At 37.0% G+C, this 25788-nt stretch overlaps 12 protein-coding genes across 12 annotated transcripts; 5 read left to right on the top strand and 7 right to left on the bottom strand.

The window, feature by feature from the left end:
- Positions 1-461: 461 nt before the first annotated feature.
- Positions 462-1367, bottom strand: FDP41_013051 (uncharacterized protein; the record flags this gene model as incomplete). The annotated part of the gene is made up of 1 exon (XM_044703639.1): positions 462-1367. The coding sequence occupies one exon, from the start codon at positions 1365-1367 to the stop codon at positions 462-464; it is 906 nt and encodes a 301-aa protein (XP_044565976.1).
- Positions 1368-1912: 545 nt separating this feature from the next.
- FDP41_013050 (uncharacterized protein) lies at positions 1913-3001 on the top strand (the record flags this gene model as incomplete). Its single annotated transcript, XM_044703638.1, has 2 exons — positions 1913-2765; positions 2826-3001. 2 exons carry the CDS (start codon positions 1913-1915, stop codon positions 2999-3001), a joined length of 1029 nt encoding a protein of 342 aa, XP_044565975.1.
- A 1313-nt stretch (positions 3002-4314) lies between these two features.
- On the top strand, positions 4315-5967 carry FDP41_013049 (uncharacterized protein; the record flags this gene model as incomplete). The annotated part of the gene is made up of 1 exon (XM_044703636.1): positions 4315-5967. The coding sequence occupies one exon, from the start codon at positions 4315-4317 to the stop codon at positions 5965-5967; it is 1653 nt and encodes a 550-aa protein (XP_044565974.1).
- Positions 5968-6813: 846 nt separating this feature from the next.
- FDP41_013048 (uncharacterized protein) lies at positions 6814-7704 on the top strand (the record flags this gene model as incomplete). The annotated part of the gene is made up of 1 exon (XM_044703635.1): positions 6814-7704. One exon carries the CDS (start codon positions 6814-6816, stop codon positions 7702-7704), a length of 891 nt encoding a protein of 296 aa, XP_044565973.1.
- A 98-nt stretch (positions 7705-7802) lies between these two features.
- Positions 7803-12179, bottom strand: FDP41_013047 (uncharacterized protein; the record flags this gene model as incomplete). Its single annotated transcript, XM_044703634.1, has 7 exons — positions 7803-9286; positions 9455-10697; positions 10799-11098; positions 11186-11278; positions 11409-11464; positions 11533-11667; positions 11858-12179. 7 exons carry the CDS (start codon positions 12177-12179, stop codon positions 7803-7805), a joined length of 3633 nt encoding a protein of 1210 aa, XP_044565972.1.
- Positions 12180-13314: 1135 nt separating this feature from the next.
- Positions 13315-14862, bottom strand: FDP41_013046 (uncharacterized protein; the record flags this gene model as incomplete). Its single annotated transcript, XM_044703633.1, has 4 exons — positions 13315-13340; positions 13647-14176; positions 14282-14541; positions 14860-14862. 4 exons carry the CDS (start codon positions 14860-14862, stop codon positions 13315-13317), a joined length of 819 nt encoding a protein of 272 aa, XP_044565971.1.
- A 197-nt stretch (positions 14863-15059) lies between these two features.
- FDP41_013045 (uncharacterized protein) lies at positions 15060-15954 on the bottom strand (the record flags this gene model as incomplete). The annotated part of the gene is made up of 2 exons (XM_044703632.1): positions 15060-15518; positions 15742-15954. 2 exons carry the CDS (start codon positions 15952-15954, stop codon positions 15060-15062), a joined length of 672 nt encoding a protein of 223 aa, XP_044565970.1.
- Positions 15955-16215: 261 nt separating this feature from the next.
- FDP41_013044 (uncharacterized protein) lies at positions 16216-17685 on the bottom strand (the record flags this gene model as incomplete). The annotated part of the gene is made up of 1 exon (XM_044703631.1): positions 16216-17685. One exon carries the CDS (start codon positions 17683-17685, stop codon positions 16216-16218), a length of 1470 nt encoding a protein of 489 aa, XP_044565969.1.
- Positions 17686-18141: 456 nt separating this feature from the next.
- FDP41_013043 (uncharacterized protein) lies at positions 18142-20382 on the top strand (the record flags this gene model as incomplete). The annotated part of the gene is made up of 1 exon (XM_044703630.1): positions 18142-20382. One exon carries the CDS (start codon positions 18142-18144, stop codon positions 20380-20382), a length of 2241 nt encoding a protein of 746 aa, XP_044565968.1.
- A 421-nt stretch (positions 20383-20803) lies between these two features.
- Positions 20804-21664, bottom strand: FDP41_013042 (uncharacterized protein; the record flags this gene model as incomplete). Its single annotated transcript, XM_044703629.1, has 1 exon — positions 20804-21664. The coding sequence occupies one exon, from the start codon at positions 21662-21664 to the stop codon at positions 20804-20806; it is 861 nt and encodes a 286-aa protein (XP_044565967.1).
- A 569-nt stretch (positions 21665-22233) lies between these two features.
- On the bottom strand, positions 22234-23256 carry FDP41_013041 (uncharacterized protein; the record flags this gene model as incomplete). Its single annotated transcript, XM_044703628.1, has 1 exon — positions 22234-23256. One exon carries the CDS (start codon positions 23254-23256, stop codon positions 22234-22236), a length of 1023 nt encoding a protein of 340 aa, XP_044565966.1.
- Positions 23257-23405: 149 nt separating this feature from the next.
- On the top strand, positions 23406-24367 carry FDP41_013040 (uncharacterized protein; the record flags this gene model as incomplete). Its single annotated transcript, XM_044703627.1, has 3 exons — positions 23406-23616; positions 23683-23837; positions 23885-24367. 3 exons carry the CDS (start codon positions 23406-23408, stop codon positions 24365-24367), a joined length of 849 nt encoding a protein of 282 aa, XP_044565965.1.
- Positions 24368-25788: the final 1421 nt, after the last annotated feature.

Genomic DNA, 25788 nt, shown 5'->3' with positions numbered 1-25788 from the left:
CTTCTTCTTCATGGTTCTCTATGAACGATGTGGTTGTTGTTATCTCTCGATCCTTCTTGGAATTTCTCAATTGGTCCAAGTATTATTCCAATTGTTGAACATTCATTTGACATGCAAAGAGCCATTCCGTTCCATGAGAATCCGTTGGCCAATCAAAGTGACGTGGTAGGTCTGTATATCCTCCAATGTTGGATTCTCCAATGGCCATGTTGTTGTCATTGTGGTCGTTTGATTCACCACTGACATTAAATGTCATCAATTTCGAACTGTCAATCTTGCCTTCTTCAAAAACTTGTTCCCATGGGAAAGAGATGTCTATGTTCTTTTTTACATTTACAATAGGGAGAAACAATCATCGTCATGCAAATCAGTTACTAATCCTACCATTTTTAAATCATTTGTTATCAAAGATATAAGGAAAGCCTTGAATTGAATATCTATTCAAAATGACCACGATATAGTTAAAAAGTAGTTTGGAATTTTTCTTTGTTTTCATTATTATCCATGGTCATACATGAGATATATGAATGTCTGCTTTGGGGAGACAAAATTAAGTTCAAAGGACCAACTGCACCAACTAAGAATGTTTTGGCTAACATTTTCAATTTAGGATCGGCATTGATTCGTTTACATTCGTTTGCATGAATTATCAATAGATCATGCAATACATTCAGATAATTACAAGCGATGCAAGTTCCGTCGTTAATTATTTCATAATTTTTGGTAATAATATTATTGATTTCTTTTCTACATCTACATATTGTTGTAGAACATGGTAGAAAGTGATTCAGTCCAACATAATCTATGAAATGTTGATACCGTTCATCACTTAACAACATGAAATCTTTCAACAATAAGATTTCCTCTTTGGTATTTCTAACATTTGCAATATTGGAGAAATATGTTTGACGAATTATGACATAACAAGTCATAACTAACTCAGATTCAGTGCCTGATTGAAACCCTACATAATTCAACACAGTCAAAAATTTTGCTTGATAAGTTTGAAAATACAACCCCAACACTTCCAACAAACATGCACCAGTGACCAAAAACATTTGTTGAATGGTATTCATGAATGCCTTCACCTTCGAATTTCTATAAGTAGAGTCAGTGAGTGACCACACATTTTTCTTACAAGTTTTGCTGCCAGCTAAGCCAAAACTAGAATATACATCAATGGAATCAGAATCATCAATTTCGATATTTGGAATAATTATTGGATTGTGTTCTCTATGCCGCAATTGTTGAAACATGCAAACAGCAACCCATTGCAAAAATTGCTCTTGTTGGATATTATTATTTGAGCTCAAGAATTTAATGGCCCACAAATAATCCACATATTTTGCAGTGTGTGAAGTATTCATATGCTCCGTAGAAGCATATTCTTTCGGTTTGTATTCATTGTGGGAATTTTTGACCTTGTTTTGTTTTTCTAATTTCGTAATATTGATTTTCGATGATACAATCAATATGTGAGATTGAATTCAGTCAAGGAGAGAGGACTGGGTATCACTTCTTGCATTTTGTGACAGTTGTTAACCCCCCTTGGTTGTTCAGGCCATGTCATTGTATTGAAACGCCCCTGAATCTTTGAAACCACCCAACACCTTTGAAACATCCCAAGCTTAAAGGAATGTTTTAATTTCTGAAAGCCTATTCAGTTTCAATAACACGTTTCAAATGCATTGAAAGGTCTAGAATTAAATGGTCCTGGAACGAGCTTCGAGAACAACCAGCAATAGCACAGAAGTTTACAAAACATCATTTTCCTTGCACCTTCCCTTGATCAAGCCAATTCCCAAAGGGACTGGTAATCTCAAGTGGAAAAAGCCCAAGTGAATTTGTGCCATATATAACAATTGATGATTGATCTTATTCCACGTGAAATTTTCAAAAACAAAGAAAAAAAATGATCCACTCGGACTGCCACAACAAGCTTCATCTTGTTGATTTTATTGTTTCAACAAATTCATCATCCACTTTTAATGAAACAAATCATCATCAGACAATGATGAACTTTGATCTTTTCGAAAAATTAAAACAAACAATGAGAAATGGAAAAAAGCGAATATTAAAGCCTTTCAAAATGAAGTTTGAACTGGTTCATACACTCGGAAAAGTTTGCGAAAGTGGTAGCGATCCCGATTTATTTAGCCACCCTTTTGACGTGAAGATCTCCTATAATTTTGAAAGTATATTGATCAGTGATAGTAACAATTCGAGAATTCAAGTGTTTGACATGCACACAAAACAATTTAAAAAATCAATTAATACCGCAAGCAAAAATCCAATGTATTTATGTATTGAAGAGAACTGTGATGGTTCCAATAATGATGCTCTAATTTTTGGATGTTGTTCAGATAGCACAGTAAACAAATTCGACCTTGGAAAAGAGTTGGCATTCGTTCAACAAGACAAATCATGTTCACCTCCTTATCTTTGGATTTCAACTGCTGTACTGAGTAATCAAGGGATTACTTGTTCAAACAAATCAGGTCATGTATTTGTATGTGATGTGGGAGATTGCTCAGTTAAGATTTTAGCATCAAGCTCTGGAGAGTTGACACAAACCATCAAGCTTTCTCTTCAACCATATGGGATTGAATTTGCAAATTTTTATGGCGATGACTATTTGATAATAAGCGAGTCAAGTACTCTTAAAGATGGAAAAGATCAATGCCAAATTTTCAGGTTGAAAAGCACTACTTCAAGTTTTGAATACGATCTTGTGACAACGTTTGGACGAGGAGGAAATGAGCTTGGTGAGTTTGATTGGCCCTCTTCAATGACCATTGATCAAACTTCCTTGAATATAATTGTAGGGGACTATCGAAATCATAGAATCCAAATATTTTCAAAAGAGGGAACTTTTGTTGCCTGTTTAACTGATTTTGGACGCGATAGAATTTGTTATCCTAATGGTCTTTGCTTGAACGGCGTTCTTGGTGAGTTAATTTCTTGTGATTGGGCAAATCATGTAGTTCAATTTTTCAATTGAATGAGAACTTTATTGAGTTGCAACTTGAAAAATTTAATAATCTTTGGATTTCAAAAGTTGGTTCTTCCTTAGGGTTAAAAAATTATTGTCAAGCTACTCAATAAAACATTGACTCCAACAACGACGACTAACAACCACCACAATTTAAATGTACATGTACAGTAGGAGCAAGAGACACCGAAACTCTGGGTTGTTTGCATATACGTTTCCTGTGACCATGGTGAAATTCACTTGAGATGGATTGGCAAATACATTAAAGGGAACATCAAAAGTTATTGGTATAGGTCGAATAGATACTCACAGATGGCTTCCTTCACTGAAGCTGACATGAGGTTGAACTGAACCAAATTTCCAACAGGAGCAAAAGGAGTGTCTTGTAAAATAGTGGAATTCATCCAGACCACTTAGCTTGTTCCAAACGGAATTTTCTATCTGATCATTTGGCAATTCAATGGAGTGGAAATAGTCACGAATTTTCATATAATAAGATACATTATGTTTGTAAATCATTTCATGATCAGGCTTCAAAATGACTTGCTGAATTTTCATCATTCAATTTGAGTGAGCTTGGTTTTTGAATGGTTATGGTTGAATTCTTATAGTACATTCCTGGATAAATGTTCACAACAAAGATCGTATTACACTGTAGCGTCCACTGTTTTTAAGAGAATTCACTGAAGAAACTTCCTTGCTGAACCTGTAGCCTATTTCGAAGAGGGCTTCTGAAACCCAAGAACGGAGAAGTGGAATTACCAGAGTTGACATCATTTCCGGTGAAATGAATCGTGTTCGGGTTCGATTGGGCCAAAGTGAGATGGAACAATTGAAGTAAAACGAGCGTTGTGGAAATGAAAAAGGTTTTCTATAACTTGTAAGAAGTGTGTAACTTCAATGTACTTCAATAAAGAAGCGTATTGACATTTTTTGGAGGTCACTGTTTGTCCAGGATTTTGACTTGTGGGTGTTTTGAATATTCGTTTTTCAGAAGCCCTCTTCGAAATAGGCTGTGAAACAATGTTGGTTGTACTTGCTTGAAAAACATCCGGCGTTAAAAGCGAAGAGAAAACGACAAGATCAAAGAGCTGAATCGAACTTTGAACCTTTTCTCAATTATAGTCATCTCACAATTTAAAAGAGAGTGCTCTCTCTTACATTAGCCACAGTGAAGGTCAAGTGTGAAGGGAGGACAAACCTCCATTTTTGGCAACCCCGTGAGATTGGTCAAGACGTTCCTCAGCAGTTGAGCAGTTGATTCTTGAAAGGAGATAAAGGATTGCTCTTGAACCAAGAGAATTCAAAGAAAAATACTGAAAATGATCCTTTCGAAAACACATCTTTCACACTCAATTTCATCCGTTTTTTCGAGAGGTCATTATGAAAAAGAAAGAAGTCTCTCAACAGCAATACCACTTCAAGAGAATGATGATGGACATTCCCTTCTAGATCACGAAGACAATCTCTTTCAGGCATTAATGAAAGACCCTGAAATAGTGTGTGATGAAATAGTGTTATCCGAGTCTTGTACAAGACAACCAACCTCCGGCATGATGGGCAGTGAATCCTCTCTCCGGAACATCACCTTATCATCATACAAAAAGTATGAAGAATGTCGGAAATGTTGGAATAGAGCAATTGATAAATATCCCTCTCTCATCTTGTATTGCAGTTCTCAATTACACGTCATTTCATGTATTCAATGGATTCGGAGGAACGTTGTCAAGACGACTCTTCCAACTCAGTATCCCATTCGTATTCGTTCGGGTTCACACAGTTATGAAGGTTTTTCAACAGACAATAAGGCCATTGTGATTGACGTTTCTCGAATGAAAAACATTTCCTTAAACGAGAAAGAGAGCACAGTGACCATTGAGGCAGGTGTGCAAAATGCAGAGCTGAACAAAGCTTTACATGAAGCAGGTGGTCAACATGTATTTCCAGGAGGTGCATGTCCTACTGTTGGAGTGGTTGGATACTCATTGGGAGGAGGTTGGAGTTTTGCTTCGAGAGCCTTTGGTTTAGGTTGTGACAATATTGTCGGCTTGGAAATAGTTGATTTCAATGGTCATGTTCTTAAAGTTAATGAGAAAGAGAATGCAGATTTGTTTTGGGCTTGTCGAGGAGCTGGAGCTGGCAATTTTGGCATTGTCACTTCCATGACATTGCGAATCCATCAAGTAAAACAACCAATGGCCTCCTTAATCATGATGAATTACTCACATTGCTGTCCTGTGAAAATGGCATCCATGGTGAACTCATGGCAAGACACGATGAATCATGCACCTTCGAGATTCAATGGTAAGATTAACATTTATCATTGCGACAAGGATGGAATTGGTTTCAGTATGATTGCGATGCTGTTAGGTGAGAAACAAGAAGCTGTGAATTGCTTACAGGATTTCTTGAGTAAGTGTCCTGATGAACCAGGATGGGACATTGGTGGACAATCATCGTGTGTGGCAACAGTCAAATACATGCCAATTCATGAGGTTTTCAAGGCAATTGGAGACATTCATCCAGAGTATGAAATATTTAAATCATCAGGTAGATTTGCAATGAGAGATTTCACACTTGAAGAAATTGAAAATTTCATTAAGATTGTCCAAAACAAGCCACAAGGTTCCATTTATGCAGCAATTTCTCTGTATGGATTGGGAGGAGCAATTCGTGAGACACCAAAAGAACATACAGCATTTGCTTATCGAGATGCTAAGGCAATCATTGGAATTCAAACTCAATGGAACGATTCATCAACACATGCCAAAGAGAATTCGAAATGGGTGGTGGAGATGATGAAATCAAGAATTATTCCTCTCACATGTGGTTCTTTCATTAACTTCCCTCTTCTTGAATTGGAGAACTACAAACAAGAATATTTTGGACGTGATCCAGAGACATTGAAACGACTGGAACGAATTAAGCAACAATATGATCCATTAAGGTTTTTCACATTTCCACAGGGACTGTAGGAATTTTCACACTTTGTTGCGCTTCCATGTTTCAATAATGTTGATCAACCGTACAAGAACTAGCAGTTGGAATAACGACATCAAGTTGCGAAAAAAAGAGATTACTCAGTTCCAAAAGAGAACACTTGTAATGTCATCGGTATGAGTATTTGGTATTTCTTTCGATGGAGAATGAGCTCAATGCGTTCAACATTTTCAATTACCACCGAATTGCGAGATTCCGGTTAGCCTCTTGAACATTAAATCTTAAATAAAATTTGACAAATTTTGAGGAACTGTCAGACCTAGATCGAGAGCACCTTGTCTCATTGTATTTTCGTCAATAATTTTTTTAAGATAGATTTCAATATTCCACTCGCTACTAAAATCATAAACATAGGACATGTGTCGATGTTGGTTATTGAGAACAGAATCAAGCCGAACCTTCCGTTCTTCCTTTCCTTCTTCACACAAGGTAGTGTCTGTAAAAGTACCTCTTCCCGTGCTAAATTTATGTAAGTGACCATCTGACCATGAATATGCATTCATAATAATGTTGTGGAAATGGTGCATAGTAGTAAGGGTTGGAACTCGGACCACTCGATTGAAATTGTGGCGAGGCAACGAAATCATCACCTCATAGAAACTGTTAGTTGAAGACGAGTTCGTGGCATTGCTGCTACTTCCTGCAGCAGAAGAGCTCGCTTTACCTGCCACCAAGTCGAGTTTGGGAGCTTTTTGCTGGGTGTGAAGTCTTCTTCACTGTCCTCGTCGTCATCTTCATCGTCGTCTTCGTTGTTATAACTACCATCATCGCTTCCCTCGGACTCAATCTCATCATCAAAGATTACGATGTGGTTGGCTTGAATGAAGTCTCTACCGCAGTTTCAATGCCTTGTATCGGGATTGAATGAGTGGATGAGGAAAGAGGGGAAAACAACTTACAAATACTTTGTGGGCAATGCCAATGGTTTCTATGAATCGAATGCTGTGTTGAGCAAATTTAAAATTCTTGAATCATCATCGGAGCAAATTGCTGATGATCGATGTATGGTCGGATTGAAAATTGATCATCCCCATGTTCAATTCCTATTTCTCACTCATTTGGATCATGTGCAAGAGAAAAAGAGAATGAAGCAAATGAAACGAGGAGTGAAATTCATGGAAGAATTTATGCAAGAGCATCATCACCAAGATGAAAATCATGCATCCTCTCAAGATGAAGCCATTGGTAACATGCCGCCACAACAACAAAAAACTAGTAATTCTAACACTGCTCATCCAAACGACAATACCACAAATGCAAATTATATTTTAATGGGAGACTTTAATTCAATGAGAGAGGACGATTATACGCCCGAGTTCTGGAACAAAATTGCAAAACATAGAATTGAGTGGGGATGGGAACCTGCCCACACCATGATTGCCGAGTATTTGTTTGAAGGGAAATATTCTCAGCATGATGATGACTATGATGAGTTTTTTGATCGTGTTGAGGATATTGAAGAAAAGTATAAACAGAGGAACCAAGTATCGAAAGTGGACTGTTGGAAAGAATGTCATCCACACGATTTATTGGACGATAATCAAATTATTGGCTCTTCGAGGCTCAATACTAGAATTGACTATATCATATGTAATGAAGAATTGAAACCCTATTTGAAAGAGTGCGATATTGACGAAGAAGGTGCAACCATATCCGATCATCTTCCTGTTGCTGCTATCTTTGAATTTTGCAAAAGTCATGACAATGAATAAACCAAGATACAACTTGGCCATCATGTGATCTCTCAGAACACTAACACGCTCACTACTGAAGGAAAACAATAATTATTCATTTAATGTCACACAATGAATTAAGGTGCGATCACACACACCAAATCTCCACCAGTCAATTCATCTCCAACTTTCACAGCTAATGTCTTAATCACACCATCTGTGTTGCACTTAATTTGAGTTTCCATCTTCATGGCGCTTTGCACAATTAAAGTATCACCCTTCTTCACCTTGTCTCCTTCCTTCACCTTCACATCAATGACCTTGCCAGGCATTGGTGCTCCAATTTCATTTGGATCCTTCTTGCTTGCCTTTGGTCGAATCTTGAGTTCCTTGGATAGTTTCTTATCTTGAACGAGCACTAATCTTGGATGACCATTCACTTCGAAATAGACTTCTCTCTTTCCATCAGTACCCACTTCACCAATGGCTTTCAATTTGATGTGCAATACTTTACCCTTTTCAAGTTCAATTTCAATTTCTTCTCCGACCTTAATTCCCTTAAAATATTCACGTGTTCCCAAATTGGAAATGTCACCAAATTGTTGTTTGAAGAGTAAGTAATCTTCAAACACTTTGGGGAACAATGCATACGACAACAAATCAGCATCTGAGGCATTGAAATCAAAATCTTGCAACAATTTCTGTTTCAACTTGTCAAAATCGAGTGCTGGCATTGATGCACCTGGTCTTCCTTCAATGGATGGTTTTCCTCTCATGACTTTTGTTCTTAGAGGTTCTGGGAATCCACCATATGGAATTCCAAGTTTACCTTCAAAGTATTCAATCACAGAATTAGGGAATGACAATTGATCTGCTTTTTCAATGACATCTTTTTCACTGAGATTATTCTGAACCATGAATTGAGCCAAATCTCCAACAACCTTACTGCTTGGAGTTACTTTCACAATATCTCCTAAAATTCGATTTGCAATTTCATAATCTTTCTTAATCTTGGGGAATTGATCGGCCAATCCTAAACTAAATGCTTGGAATTGCAAATTGGTATATTGTCCTCCTGGAATTTCATGTGTATAGACATCACTGGAACCACTTCTCAAGGTGGTGGTACATTCGAATGGAGCATAGAGACCTCGAGCTTGTTCCCAATAATTTGAAACAGTTGAAAGTTGTTTCAAGTCAAGTTCTGTATCGAGAGGAGTATTTTGTAAGGATGCCACAATGGCTCCCAAACTTGGTTGTGAGGTCATTCCTGACATGCTGTCAATGGCGGCATCAATAATATCAGCACCTGCTTGAGCTGCAGCCAATGCAGTAGCAACACCAGTTCCAGCAGTGTCATGAGTGTGTAAATGAATGGGTGTGTTAGGAAATTCCTTACGAAGAGCTCCAATTAACATTTTGGCTGCTTCTGGTTTCAATAATCCAGCCATGTCCTTAATACACAAAATATGAATGCCCTTTTCGACCAGAGCTCGAGCCAGTTTAAGATAATACTCGAGATTATATTTGGTCTTTTTTGGATCGCTCACATCGCCAGTGTAGGAGATGGCTGCCTCAATGACACCTCCAGCATTTCCGACAGCATCAATACCCAATTCCACTAAAAGGAGTGAAATACAGATCGATGCGTATTTTGTGATGGAGAATTCAAAAGAGATCATCATGTGTAGTGAAAATATATGAGATAGAATTCATGGAAATAGATGAATTAGAGTTCATGAAAAGAATCTATGAGAATATCAATATAAAACCATCCAAAGTCACTTACTGTTTGGCAAATAATTCAAAGAATCGAAAATTCTAAAAATGTCCATTCCATACTTGACTGTCTCTTTGCAATACTTGTAAACCACATTGTCTGGATAGGCAGTATAACCTACTGCGTTACTACCACGGAATAACATTTGGAATGGAATGTTAGGAATTGCTTCTCTCAATCTTGCCAATCTGTCAAATGGACATTCTCTAAGGAAATTCAAACACACGTCAAATGTGGCACCTCCTCCCATTTCCAATGAGAGACATTTAGCCATAGCATGTGCAGTGTAAGGAGCAATAGCTAATAGGTCTTTGGTTCTGACACGAGTGGCCAACAACGATTGGTGAGCGTCACGCATGGTGGTGTCAGTAATCAATAAAGGTTTGCTCTGGCGAATGGCTTTGGCGAATGCTTCAGGACCTTGTTCACCTAAAATTTGTTTCCATCCCTTAGGAAGTGATGTCTTTGGTGTTTCAGGGATAATTGGATCTCTACGTGATGGTTCCAAATTGGTAGCCAATGGAGTGGTTGGACCATTCACAACTGTTTCTCCGAGGAATGCAAGAAGCTTTTGAGCTCTGTTTCCACTCGATAAAAATTGGAACAATTCTGGTGTCGTATCAATGAATGAAGTGTCTACATATCCATGCAAGAACTTTTCATGTGACAAGACTTTTAAAAGAAATGGAATGTTATTTTTCACACCCCGAATTCTAAATTCTGCCAAAGCTCTTCTCAATTTGTTACTTGCTTCTTCATGTGTTAGACCCTTACCAATGACTTTGACAAGTAAGGAATCATAGAATGGTGAAATCCTTGAGCCTACATATCCAGAACCAATATCCAAACGAATACCCATTCCTTCTCCTGTTCTAAACGCCTCAATGACACCAGTGTCAGGTTGAAAACCATTCAAAGGATCTTCAGTGGTGACACGACATTGAATGGCAGCACCTCTCACTTGAATGAGTTCTTGTTTGAGACCAATTTCTTCGAGACTCTTTCCTTCTGCAATGAGAATTTGACTACGAACAATGTCAATTCCTGTAATTTCCTCAGTGACGGTGTGTTCGACTTGAAGTCTTGGATTCACTTCGATAAAGTAATAATCTTTACCATTTGAATCGACTAGAAATTCAAAAGTACCTGCATTGACATATTTCACATGAAGTGCCAAACGAGTAGCATCATTAAGGATTCTTTGTCTGACTTGAGGATCTAAATGTGGAGCTGGAGCAATCTCGACAACTTTCTAAAAAAAGGGCAAGTTGACATTCCATTGAAACAAAGAAGAAATAACACAGGGTCATTCATCACTTGTCAAACAACAGAAAACTCAAATGAAAAACCTACCTGGTGTCTTCTTTGAACAGAGCAATCTCTTTCGTACAAGTGAACGACATTTCCATACTTGTCTGCCAACACTTGCACTTCAATGTGACGAGGATTTTCCACATACTTTTCAATGAAAACTGCTGAACTACCGAATGCATTCAAAGCTTCGGAAGATGCTCTTTGGAAGGCCTCTTCAAGATCATCCATACGACGAACAATACGCATTCCTCGACCACCTCCACCATGGGCTGCTTTGAGAATGACAGGAAAATTGATATCGGCACAGAATCTTTTAGCTTCGACAATGCTTGTGACAGCCTAGGAATGATGATGTTCAAAATTGTGAATGTGTGTCGGAAATGATTGAACCAATTTGTACTTTAAAATTGGAATTTTGGAACTTACATTTTCGGTACCTGGAACGACAGGAATTCCAATTTGTTGAGCCAACTTTCTTGCAGTGGTTTTATCTCCGAGGGCCTCAACCACATCATCGGTCTTTTCGGAGAGGACAATTGGTAATTATCACAAGAAGTGAATAGCAAAAAGGATCACAAGATGTAAATTCGAAACGAACAGTAGATGCATGTTAAAAATTATATATGTTAGATTCAAATGGAAAACTTACCGGACCAATAAATGTAATGCCATTCTCCTTGCAAGCTCTTGCAAAATCGGCTCTCTCTTTAATTTTCATGCAAAATCATGACAATTAATAAATGACAGCTCATGCCATACACACAAACACATACCTGATAAGAACCCATAACCAGGGTGAATGGCATCCACACCATTGTCTTTTGCAATTTTGATAATCTCTGGAATGCAAAGATAGGCATCCACAGGACCCAATGGTTCAGCTCTGTCTTTTCCGATGACGTAGCTCTCTAACAGCGATCAGTGATGCAAGTGTTAATAATACATCAAAAGTGTATTAAAATTTAAAATCAAACATCATTCCCAAAAGAAGAAATATAGTCACACAATGCATACAGTTGTCAAAGAAACATGTAAATTACAATCATGATCATTGTGTGTTTGATCAAAAAGATGCCATTTCTAAAACAAGTGACTTACCATCTGCTTTGTAACGATGCATAGAGGAAGCATCCTGTTTGGCATAGATAGAAACTGTTCGTATACCCATTTCATGGCCAGTTCTTAAAATTCTTGTTGCAATTTCACCTCTATTTGCAACTAGTAACTTTTCAAACTCTCTCAAACTGAATTTGGAAGAACTAAAATTGGCCTTTGAGTTGTTGGTGAGAGAGTCCATCTGATAGGAAGTAGCAAGTGAATGACTCTTGTGTTGGACAAGGATCTTGGCAGCAGACGTAGTTGTGCCAACATTTCTGTTGGAAGAGTGACGCTGTGCTTGTTGGATGCAAAGCTTTTTCATGATGATGAGAACTGTTTCAGTGGCTGTTTATGGAATAGTTATTGATGAGAATGTTGGCTTGTGGTTATGAGAACGAACACGAGTACCTACTGTTCAATAATCTCTCAATAGTGAGTAGCAATAATAATATTACACAGTATCAAGATGTGATACAAAAGGTCTGATCAAATGATCGCAGTACAAAAACGTATGAAAAAGGACAAAGAGAAGGATTATTTGACTTGACCAACGAATGCTGATCGAGAAAAGATCATGAGTAGTCAAGAAGGAGGTGGTATTGTGTGTTGTTGATCGTTGAGAAAATACTCGTCATGAAATCAGCTTACCTCACCAAGACGGTCTCGAGTTGTTCTTCGTTGATTTTTTTTGAATGGACACGAATCAAGCCCAAATATGTGTCGATACAATTCGCGAATTTTGTTGGCCTACCACTTCGCTAAATTGCACAAAAAATCCCGCTTAATTCTCCATATTCCTGCAAGAGAACAGGATCTCATTTGTCACACACAAAAACAATTCAGGCATGGGTATTTATTTTCACAAGATTGTGAACATTCGTTTGCAGTGACGAGGAGTGGGAAGGATGTACTTACCTTAATCCCTCCCTCCCTTACAAGAGTTGATCATAAGGCCAAAAGTGACAACGGAATAACGTCTCTCGATATTGCTTCAATCGACATATCTGTTTCATTTTAATTGCAGTGGTTTGATCATGATGTCCATGCAGGTCATCCCACAATTAAAATGATATTCTATATATGGCGATTGAGTAGCAATATCAAGTATAAGTTACGGTTATCTCGATTATTATTCGAATCAACGCGTATTGACATGCCTTAAACAATTCTAAATTTCATGTCAATATGGTCATGTGTTCACAATCAACTCCAGATATTCGATATTCAGATAAAGACGTTCTGTTTGATTGTTATTCGCAATCAAAAGTCTCGATCAAGATCATGTTGATATTCTTGGGAATTGTTCAACACTTCAGGTAAAATATGTGCTCTTCTCTTATTCTTCTCTCTGTATGTCTACATCTGTTTTATTTCAATATTCTCTCAGCCATTTCTCTGACTAGCTTGCTGTTGAGAATTTAAGTCTCTGTTGTAGGTATATGAAAAGGATGCATCATCTAATAATTGCCTCTTGGACTTCCACCTACAATACAATATCGAGTCACAAAAACGGATTCAAACAGTCGCCCAACAAAATTTCATAGCCATAAGAATTTCATGCAACAAAGACGATTCATCCATAAATATTGGCAAAGTGGATCGCAATAATAATTAAGGTGGCAAGCATCGTGATTTGGATGGAGTTGTTGTTGTACACAAGAATGGATAGGAGCATTGTCAAGTCGTCATTATGGTGAAATGCATTCAAGTGTCGAGCGATATGAAGAACCCATTAAGGGTTAAACAACAAAAAATTGTTAAATAAAATCCACGTGAAATAATAACTTACGGTCTCTTCTAGGTCTATCGTACATTGGAGATCTTCTTGGACTTCCATATCTTGGATAGCCACCATGAGGAGATGGTCTATCACCTCTATCACCTCTGTATGGTGGTGTTCTTCTGCTGTATGGATGATATCTGCTACCTTGATCTCTTCTGTAACCACCCCCATAACGATCATCGTCGTATCTTCTTCCGCCACCTCTCGAAGAACCTCCATATCTTCTTCTTGGTCCTGCTGGTGGAATACCCATTTGAATCTTCTTTTCCTTACCAACATCATAGTCAACGGCCCATTTGTGATTTTGACCTCCAACTTCACCATCCTTGACTGCGTTGTAAGCCTTCTCACAATCATCCCTGTTAGAGAAAGCAACAAAAGCATAACCTAGAGGGCGTCCTTGCTTGGTAACACCAAGTTTAACATTCTCAACAACACCGAACTTGGAGAAGGTTTCACGCAAGTCATTCTCGGTGATGTTGTGGTCTAAACTACCTACAAAGATGGAGGTAGCCTTGGATTTTTCAGCTTGCAAACTGTGAAGTGTATAGTGGGATGAAGAAAGGCATCAATCGTTCGTGCAAAAGGGAATGTTACAACACAAAATTTGCATCATCAAATACACAAGACAAACAACTTACATGTCATCCTCTCTCTCTCTTCTGTCGTCATATCTTCTACCTTCGTATCTTCCTCCACGAGGCTCGTCATCGTATCTTCTTCCTTCATATCTTCTCTCGCGACGATCATCATAGGATCTTCTACCCTCGTATCTATCATCACGACGTTCGTCATATCTTCTCTCATTGTCGTATCTATCATCACGACGACCAGGTGAATGTGGACTTCCTGGATGATGAGGTGGACTTCTGTGTGGACTTCTTGGTGGGGATGCTTCAGACTGTGTGTGCAAATTGCATCAAACCATATTATTATTATTGGACATGGAGCGATGAGATTTCAAAATCCATACAACGTTATAAGAAAGAATACATATTGTGGGAGAGTTCAAGCCGAAGGAATGAAAAAGCGATAAAGTAATCATACAACAACCGATTCAACAAAAGTGTTGAGTCGGTTCATTGATGTTGGGAAATAATATTATCAAGTTTGAATTCATAGAATCATTGCGTTGGTTGTTGTGTGCATCAACAACAAGAAATGAGGAAGGTTGGTTGTGGTTTTTAAAGGCTTGTGCGTGTGGAAAGGATGAACATACCATCTTTTGAGTAACGAATTTTTTTTGAACGTATTTAAAAATTCCATATTTAACATGCACTTTGGCATTCGCAAGGAAAGAATAATCCAAAAAACCTTCAGACTGGTTTAATACTACAGTAATTAATTAAAATACATTCGATCAATAAATATTGCAAGTGTTTTTGAACACACACAACGAACAATATATATGAAACAACATTATTTCAAGGCATTTGGTGTCGCCTTTTCTCCACTCTTGCTCCAATTCAATCCACTCATGTGATACTCTTTCACATAGACTGCCAATTCCTCAATAGCATTCTTCCATTGACTCACAAAGGATTTATGCAATTCGGCATCATTATTTCCTTTCGTTGAGGTCAAAATTTTGTTCGTGTAAAATTGAACAGCATTCACCATTTCCTTCACATAGCTCACAGCAGTGGTGGAGGTTGGCCACAAGACCACTTTCAAACCTTCCTCAACCACATATAAATGATTAGCGAGAGGACTCTTAAAGTTCTTGAAACGGAAATCGGCAGAGGAGGAAAGTGCTGAACCAATTCCACTCTTTTCCAAAATTTCTCCCAAAACAGCATCGCTGGAAGGTTTGCTGTGAGTGGAGGAGAGTTTAATGACACGACCCAAACCTTGGAAGCCAGCTTCAATGAAGGATTTCTGTGCTCAGCCATCCATATTTGGGTGGTTGTGTGGTTGTTGTCATCCATGGTGTTCGAAAAAGAATTTAACAGCAATTCCAATTTACATGTAAATAAAAGATCCAATTGAAGTTTGTCCCGAATTCGTTTCATCAAACAGAAATACGAAAACATGATGAATAAATGTCAGATAGAATTGAAACTAGTTTCAAGACATTGACACAACAAAAAACAACACCTACAGCTGATGCAAGATCACCTCCGATCTTCTTACAAGTCTCCAACAATGGGACCACATGTGAACTATAATAGTCATCGTAGGCTACAACTTGAGGAGCTGATGATCCAGCATTGCCACTGCTTTTGCCACCACCACTCGATGACGAAAAATCAATCTTTTCCAATCGAGAGACACACTTCTCGAGACGTGAGAGAATATCTTGTGCTTGAGTCATTGCGCAATACAGGTGTTGTCGATGAACAATTTTTTTGTCTGTTGGAGAAAGGTGAAATGCCATGTCCGTTTATGATCGATTGTTGTTTGACATGCAAGACTCAAGTTTCATCCTAATGAAATCAAGAAGTTACATTGCTGTTGTGTAACAACCTTAAAGTTACATTCAATGTGTAATATTGATAACAATTAATTCATTTCAAGAATCGTTGATTAAAACATTAGAATGAAAATTCAGGAGGTTTATTGAATAATAAACGGATTAGAATGAAAATGAAATGTCTGAAAATTGAGAATTCTCGTGTTCTGCTGCATCACTGTCAGTAATCTTGGCAAATTGGCACAAATTCTTAAAGAAATACCTTAAATGTTTCATGGACATGGAGGCTTTGTGATAAATAACAAAATGCCATCCACCAACTGCAACCGAGTTAGAACCAAGAGGTTTTAAACCAACTACCGTTTCTATTGGATCATTTCCAAACGAATAATTGAATGCCATAACATTGGGACCAAATGAAACTTTTCTCTGCAAGGATGATACAGGATCTCCAACCATAATAAACCCTTTTTCACTGATAAAAAGTGTGGCAATAGAAGAGCAGAGAACTGATTTGGTTCGGAAACAAGAACTTGATTCTGAATTATTTGGATAAGTATATGATTCAGATGACAAGGGCAACGTTGGAAATTTAACGAGTTGAAGTTCCGAGTCCCCTCCAGAGTATCCTAATTGGCAATAAGCATTATATCCGCACGTATAAACGGAGCCATCTTCCATCAATATGCATGTATGAAAATAACCACACTTGATATCTTTCACTCTCTTTCCTGAGAAGGGAGTGTTTGTTAAAGGAGCAAAGGAATACATGCTGCTCAATCCACTCTGGACCATGAATTGATTGTCTCCGTGCACAAATAAATGATGAGAGTGATCTGTTGGATCCTCAACGACTATAAAGGTAGATCTTCCAGCACAAGCACAATTGACGATTTTGTGACCTTCTTTGATGGGAAGTGGCTTTTCTTCTGTTTTTGTGAAACGTTGATAACATTCAAAATAATCAATGGTATCGTCATTCTTGAGAATAATTGTGTGTTGGCTCAATGGACCAACATAAATATGTTTCAGCTTTCTTGTCTCTGAATGATAATTCGAAATGACATAACTATGGTCAACCAAAGCAATGTAATTCGTAATGCTGAGATATACCAATAAATCATTCATCATTCTGAGTAAAATAAAGTATTGTCCACAATGCACTTCCTTCAATTCATAACATGCATTCCTCGAATCTAATTTAAAATCATCAATTTTCTTCTTGTAATTGATATGGCAATAATTGAGTGTTCCGTTCATGAAAAAAGGACCTGGTGTTGTGGGTTGGGTTCCTGAAAGAAAGCGCAATAATGGTTGAAAATCTGTTGATGTTGTTGATTTGAAGAAGAGTTCATCTGAATCACTACGAATCACACAAAACGTTCCTCCTCCAATAATTTCCTTGATCTGAGCTCCTATCGGGAATGGGAGTGATCTCCTTTCAAATGTAGTGGGGGTTGGTTGATTTAAGGAAAAAGGAATCCCATAAGTAACAATATCCACAGAACCAGTGAGATTCATTGGTTTGGTAGTGGATGATGTTTCAACTTCCGATGATGATTGCATGGATTCCGAGGATGGTCGTGGTGATGATTTTTGATCTCTCTTTCTAAACTTTTCAAAGAATCCCATAGACACTAATTCTTTGAAAGATCAGAGAATGAAATAATAATAATTTTAATTACAATTATTAATAATAATAATAATATAATATTCGAACCTCTATCTGTAAGTTTCTTGTAAAGAGTTGTAATATTTTTTTTTGGGAGTGAGAACTTGAACTTTTTCAAAACCATGCATATTGAAAAGATGAAAAGAGAAAAGGCGGTGCAATAAATAAATGGTTCGAAATGATTCACAGTGATACATTTATTTTCATCATAAATGAATCTCACATCGTGACCAAGACGACCTTCACCCCAATTCGTATTTCAATCCTTTCGAAAGAGCGAACATCAAATGTCTGTCCTTCAACGGATCCTTCGTAAATAGTTTGACACATAAAAAAAGGCAAACGTTCACGTAAAGAGCGCCGCATGGTGCACAATCATTCAATAACAAACTCACAATCGTTGTCATCACCATCAGATGGTTTCAATATTTTCGGCTCTACACAACAAAGTTCATAAACTGAAATCTGCACGAAAGAATTCCAACACGACAGCTGTCAGTATTCCAATGGGTCAACAACACCAAGAGGAGGAAGCTTCAACACGTCGTTCTCCCAAACATCAGCAACAACAAGTCATAAATTCATCCTCTCAAGATCTGTCATCATCATCGTCTCTGATAAAGCCACAGTCATTTTCTTCTTCACATGTGCCTTCTGTCACTCCTCAAAGATCCCAATCAAACACCAAATATAGAAACTCATTAAACTTGCATGAAATGAAATTGAGCCTTCATAAGCAATCACAACAATTAAGACCTCCTTCCACAAACCTTTCTTCACAGATTCTTGTGAATAATTCTGCGGATATTAATTCTTCTTCCTCTTCGACATCTGTCATGTACCCGAATGGAAACAACTTTAACAATTTCAATAACAACAACAATCGATGGAGTGTCAACATTTCAGATTGCTCTTCAACGCTCTCAATTATTAACTCTGCCAATTCTTCGACCATTTCTTCCTCACTTTCGAGCAGTCAATTGTCGACTCAACGACAATCATCGGACTCAGTGGTCGATTTAATGAATCAACAACAAAATAACTATTTCATCATGATGAGCAATCACAACAGCACCACCAACAACAATAGTCACACGATAAATACCACCAGCATTCACTTACCATCAAATGTCACTTACCCACCTTGCCAACAGACCATGACTGATTCCAATTCAAGTCAAGTCCACATAGCTTTCAACGACTCTTCCAAAAGTCAAAAAAATCTCACTACCACCTGTTCACCTCTCTCATCTCTCACCAAACCATTTCCAGAAGAAATGCATTCCGTTGCTGTTTTAGAAGATCCAGCTTGCCATCATTTTGAAGAAAATCTTTCAATCGAAATGCAATCTTCACTTCCTCTTCCACAATCACCTCCATCTTCCACCTTATTGACTCATCAACAAGATAATATTGAGCATTCTTCATCACATTGGAGCATTGGAGGATTTTCAATCATGCCAACTTGGCAAATGAATCATCACTCATCACAACAACAACCTTTCATTCCAATCATGATTCATCGAAATCAACAACAACAACAACAGAAACAACAACATGATCATGACTACTCATACTCATCCTTCAGTATTAGTGAGAAGAAGAAAATTTCAATTTGCAACACAAATACGATCATGATGGATTTCATGATGGAGCATGATGAGAATCGAAATGGTGTCTCTTTCCAAAATGGGAAAAGAGACCTTCACGGTCAAGTGTTAGTGAACACTTCCTCTGTGGCCACAACTAACGCCTTTACCAATGAAGGACATGTCGTTTCCAATGAAGTTTCATCTTCATTACCAGTGGTGGTGGTGGTGGTGCCTATTCAACATCATGGCGATTCAGAGTATGAAAATTTAACGAACATCATCACGACTTGTACAGAACAAGAGTCATCCTCTTCGATTCATGATGATATTGCTGTTGTTTTGAATCATACTCCCCCTAACAAGACGACAGACGTTTCTCAACTCAATTTGACATTTGACGCAAAACCTTCACTCCTCCATGACAATACTTTGAGTCCAATCATCCAAACAGACATGACTGCAGGAATCCTAGAGCCCACTTCAAATAACCCTCTCAATGCTTCCAATCATGATGATGAATTGAATTCAACACCACCAACGCAACATTCACTTCCTTTCTATTGCATTTTATCTCAATACAATCATTCGACACGAATGGGTTTTCGGGCATTAATGATTATGGATTTTGCCAATCAACTCATTTCCATCATTCAAAAGAATTCTCCAAATGTCTTTGAACATGTGAAAACATTTTTTAAAACTATAGTGAAACCTCATGGACGAGCATTGTATTACGAAAGGAATGGAGGACGCATCTTAATGAATGAAGTGTTAAATTATACAGGATCGGAGAGAGCTCAACGAAAGTTTTTACCACTCCATTGTGCATGTAGTGTTGGAAATTTAAAACTTGTGAAATATTTATTAAGGCAAGGTGCGAATCGATATTTGAGATGTTTTGGAGAGTTGCCTGAGGAGAGTGCGAGACTAAATGGTCATTTTCATGTCGTGTTGTTTTTGAGAATATTTCATCAGAATGTCGTAAGAATTGGAAGACATTTTCGATTATTGGAAAAAGACGAGTTTGGACGCTGTACAGATATAGTTCTACGAGCACAACATTAATGTTGTTGTGAAATATTTCAACCTCTTTTAGGGGTTCTTTGTGAAATATTATATTTCATATGTGAGACGGCTGTCTTCAGAGTGGACAATGAAGGTTGTCCAATTTCATGAAGACGGGCTCACAGAAATTTGTGTTGATGTATTCAAAAAGTACATTACATTTTTCAAAAGTAAAGGATTGCTTTATACAAACAAGCAATGTACATTTCTGGAAATGTGCAAATGTTGGAATGGAAACTTCATCCACAACAAACATATGAATGAGATTGCACTGTTTTCTTGTAAAGGCTTACAAGATGATGATCATGTCTTTGTATATTTTCAACGAATAACTTCAATCCACAAATTCTCTAGAGATTGAAACTCTCAAATTGACCATTCGATGCTGAAACTCTAATGTTTGCAATTGTTGTCAATTTCATTAATGACACTTCTTAAAGTCATTTTCATCTGCCATCAGTTCCACCTCAATAAATGAATTTCCTTTATGCATGTATCCAATCAATTCTAATTTCAGTCGTTGTGGCTCTCGTTTATATATTTTTCGATGGTGACACGTACATTTTCGTTCTGATACTTGAATTTTAGAATTGTGAGGAGAAGTGACATCAGACGGATTTGGTATTTGACGGTTATCACTGATACTAGTAATACTATTTGTGGTATCCAAAGTGTGATAAAGCGAAGAAGACGATGATGTTAAAGAAGAAGAAGAAGGAATTCCTTCAATGCTGTTACTCATAAGAGTAGACATTAAATTAATGTTCTTCATACGACTGTCACTACATGAGGTTGTTTCACATGGCTGCTGTTGAGTACTGTCACTTGTCACAATGCCTTTAGACATTGCTTTCATGCAGCATGAACAATCACATGATCCTAATGCTGCGCTATTAACATTTCCATTCGAAGAGATCAATGACAAACTTGTGTTTGCTTTCGATGTGCATTCACATACTGTTTTCAATTGTCTCCTCAAAATTGATAAATTCGCTTGAGCTTGTCCCATCGAAGCATTTTTTCCAATCACTTTCCAATCGTATACTTCGAAGATGACATCAATCGAACCGAAAGATGAATTTTTCGGAAGTGTGAATTGAAATGTCTCATTAAATTGAGGATTTAAAGTATTCTTTTGAACAGACGTTCGGAAATGATAGTCACCATTTGCAAATTGTTTGTGATCTAATGAGACCACTACGAAAGGATCTGATGAATAGGAAGAATCGGAATGTTTTCGCTCTAAATTTGTGGCTCCAATGACAGTGACGTGAAGAACCATTATATATTGATAATTTTAAAATTGTTGGAGATATTGAATAAATTTGAAATTGTTTTGTTGTGAATTTTGAAATTAATCTTTCAGGTTGAGGATGATGCAACGTGTGTACGGCTGCTGCCAAATGTCAAACGGATCTAAGAGTTCCTAACAAGAATTTGAAATTGAATGAGAGAAAATTTGGAAATGTTGTTGCTGAACGGATTGGTCTGCTATTGTTGTATGAAGACAAGAAGATCGGAAGGCAAGACGATGACGGAGATGACAAGTTGTGAGAAGTGAGGACCACTCAATGTTGTTGTTGTTGTTGTAGGTGGAGAGATGCGGAGTGACCACTGCTGGTGGATAACAACTCTTAGGTTGATAGTGTTGAATTTTTTTTAGTTGCTGTTCTTCTTGATTTGGCGTTTGACAGGTTGCCAAAACTGTCAACTTATAAAATGGTTTTTGGTGGACAAACAAGTGATGAGACGCTTCTCATGAAAGCTAAATAGGATCAAGTTTGCATCTACATGTAGACAGCGACTCTTTGTTACAACCGTCCCTCACATCTTTGTCTCAATAATCGTTATTTATTTTTCTGTGGAATCTTTGTTCCAATCGTCCTTTTTCATTTTGACTTGTTTTTTGGTCGCTCGTCTCAAATAAAACTTGAATCCATTCTTTTCTAGTTTGTTACTGGATTGACATTCATCGAAACAATTTTCTAATGATTCATCTGATTCGAAATGCACAACAATTCTTCTTCCATTTTTCAATGCTTTTTGTGCTGTGGGAAAACATTTCATAAATGTTTCACGACTCAACGTATTGTCATCAATTTTCTTATCCAATAAAACACACAAACAATGAGCATCTATGGATTTGTCTTTGGTAAATGCTTTCCATTCTGGATTTGAGATGGCATTGACTTTCTCAGGACACAATTTCACCTTAAATCCATGAATGACTTTTTTGACCTTGTAGGGAGCAACTTCTTCTGCCAACGATTTCTTTAATGTGCTCCCTGAATTATTTTCCTTAATGTCTTTCTCGTTGATTGTGTTAGAAGTTCCTTGCATTGTCATTGCATTTTCATCGGATTGATCTTCTGAGTCGTCATCCTCATCATCACTAAGATGTTGCTTCTCAGCATTGTCATCCTGCTTCTCTTCTTTTTCCTTTGATTCACGTTCATTATTTTTCAATAAATCTCTCTTTCTCATCTTCTTCTTTTCTTGTTTGCAATATTTCAAACAATCTTGTTCCTTAGCAAATCCCACCCGAATTGTTTTTTCAGAATTTCTCGAAATGGTAATGGCATCAGGAAATAATTTCTTTACATCTTCTTTAGTGATGGTATGAAAATATTTAGGATCCAATAATTGAACATTCAACACTCGGAATGATGCTTGTTGAGCCTTTTTATGATGTTTCTTCTTCTTCTTTTTCTTCTTCCTATCGGAGGAGGAGTTTTGAGTTTTTCTTTTCTTTGGATTTTCTTCTTCCGAATTGGTTGTGTTTACTTGAATGATGGTATCTTTTGTTTCTTCCTCTTCCTTTCGAATGACTTCAATCGGGAGAGAATGTGTGGTGATAGTTTCCATTTCAGACATTTTTTTGAACTTTTTTTCTAGAAATGCATGGATTTAATGAACTCGTTTTGTTTTTCAGTGTTTAAATATAAAATCAATCCATGAAAGGGATCTTTGTGCAATGTTTTTGAACAGCAACAATCGACAAAGAGTTTAGTGATGTGAAAAAAATGATTCAAAGACAACAACAAACAACATCCAATCGCTCCGATGCATTGAATGTGCATGTCGTGATGGTGGATTTTGAAATACATTCATCACAGTCATGCCGAAATTCATCGTCACATTCCGAAATTCACTTAAAAGATTTGACATTGTTTCAAAAGTTGAAAAAACAAATGATCACAAATCCATTAAAACCAAAAAATCATACCTTCAAGAGTAGGTAGAGATGATGATTCATTCACAATGATTGAATGGAAATTTGCATGAATTTTGAACTACAAGTTCTCATCATTGGAGGTTCACAAGTCGGAAAATATTCACTCGCTTGTTCTTTTTCTAAATTTAAAAATCTAAAAGGATATGCTGAGCTCATTTCATTCGTTTCAAATGTCATTTCATTTGATCATGTTCAAATTACAGGTCATGTCTTTATGGATGTCTGCATCATGGGACAACATTTTGATGCTTTGGATTATCATAAAAGCCAGCGGATGGAGTCATTCATGTGTTGGATGTGTCACAAACTTGTCAAAGCAATAGAGAAGAATTTCACAAGTGGAATTTATTTGTTTTGAAAGGATTGGTTAAGGACAATGCATTGCATGTAGTGGTTGGAAATAAGAATGATTTAAGTAACGAAGAGAGAAGAATGACCTTTCAAGAGGGTCAAAAATTGGCAAAAGAATTGAATTATCCATATGTGGAAACGAGTGCATGGAGTCCGAATAGTTTTCATGTGTTTGAAATGATGCTTCAGAAGATTTATACTCGTCAAAACGAGAGAACCAACCCGTGGTTGAGATCAACCTTTGTCATTAATGAGAGTAATGGAAGGATTATGAAAGTAAGAGAGTCGAAACAACATGAACAATTAATGACCCAACCATTCAAGTATCAAAAGAAAATGATTATTGTATTGTTTGTTATAAAAGTGGTCACAGTAATTAGTGTTTTCATGGTATTGTGAACATGACCAATCTTGAATTCATTAATTGTATCATGACAAGTTTATTGATCCAAAAGAAATGATCTAATAGCGCTGACTAAAATCAACGAGTGATTGCTGTCATTCTTAATTGATGAATTCAAAGGTGACATCTTGGAAGGGGTTTCCCTGATGTAAATAATGACGATGTAAATTAAGATGTAAAATCGTTCTTTGCCATGCAGATCTCTTTGCTCTCAATTCAACAAGAAAATTTCAGACCTTATTGCATTCATTTTCGCATGTGAACGAAAGTGATAAAGTACTCAGTGGTATTGGTTGTTCACATGCTGCATTGATTTTGTGCTGAACTAATTGAATGCAGAATTTAAACGAATTTTTTTTGAAGCCTCATGTCAACATTAAAACAATTTCTGTGAGTGTTGAATTGTGTAACCTGTGTATCGACTTGACATGTCTATATTCTGCATTCATCTTTCCATTATGATTTTCCCAAATTTCAAAATATCTTCCTGATGATTCTAGCAATTCGGATGGTATAGAAAGTAATGAACTTTCAACTTTTGAATAGCAAACATGAATCAATGAACTTGAATTGTTTGGCATAATGCCTTTGAACGATGTGAACTTTTTGCAATAGTTCTTTAAGTTGTGTTTGAATTTTAGAAATATCAGGATGATAGTCATTAGAAAGATTATTTGAGCTATTGTACATGCTCTAAATTGTAACGTAATGTGTGTAGAAAGGTTTAGCAGTCAGATGAGAGTGAATGTTCATTGATTTGACCACATCTGAATTGCCTTGCAAATGACCATTTTCCAAAAATTTTAGTTCCAAATCAGAAAGTTCATAAACCGAATCCATAGGAGAAACAACATACAAAAAACATATAGCACTCAATATAATCGTTATTGGAATAAAGTTGTTGTAAAAATTGGCATTGTTTCAAAACCACTTGGCAAAACATGTCATCAATTGCCTTGTCACTATAATGATCAAATGAAATTCTCATAAAAAACGAATGGTTTTTGGTTTCGTATTCTCTCATTTCTGCAGTTATTTGTAAAAAGAGCCCCAAATAATGAATCCGATTCCATAATTCCAAAACATCCACGGGAGTGAGTGATAATATTTGTTCTTGTTGTCATTAGTTGCATCACTAATGAAAGGCCAATTATCATTACTGCAAAATGAATTTTCCTGTTGTTGATCTAGCCCATGATCACGTACAAATTGTTTCAACAATTTCAAACTTTCCTCAAGCCGATCATAGAAATTATAATGCAAAGTCATTAATCTGTGGGCCTTCTCTCGAAACTTAAAGTTCATCCACCCGTCTTTGCAACGACAAATATTTTTTTTTGAAGGCTTGTTTCTCTCTCCACTGATCGAGTTCTCATGAATCATCAAGAGGTCTTTAAGAGTGATCCAAATCGATACA

Source organism: Naegleria fowleri (assembly GCF_008403515.1).
Source record: "Naegleria fowleri strain ATCC 30894 chromosome Unknown tig16, whole genome shotgun sequence".
In the NCBI taxonomy this organism is placed as follows: domain Eukaryota; phylum Heterolobosea; class Eutetramitea; order Acrasida; family Naegleriidae; genus Naegleria; species Naegleria fowleri.
This window is presented reverse-complemented; position numbering and strand designations above follow the sequence as displayed.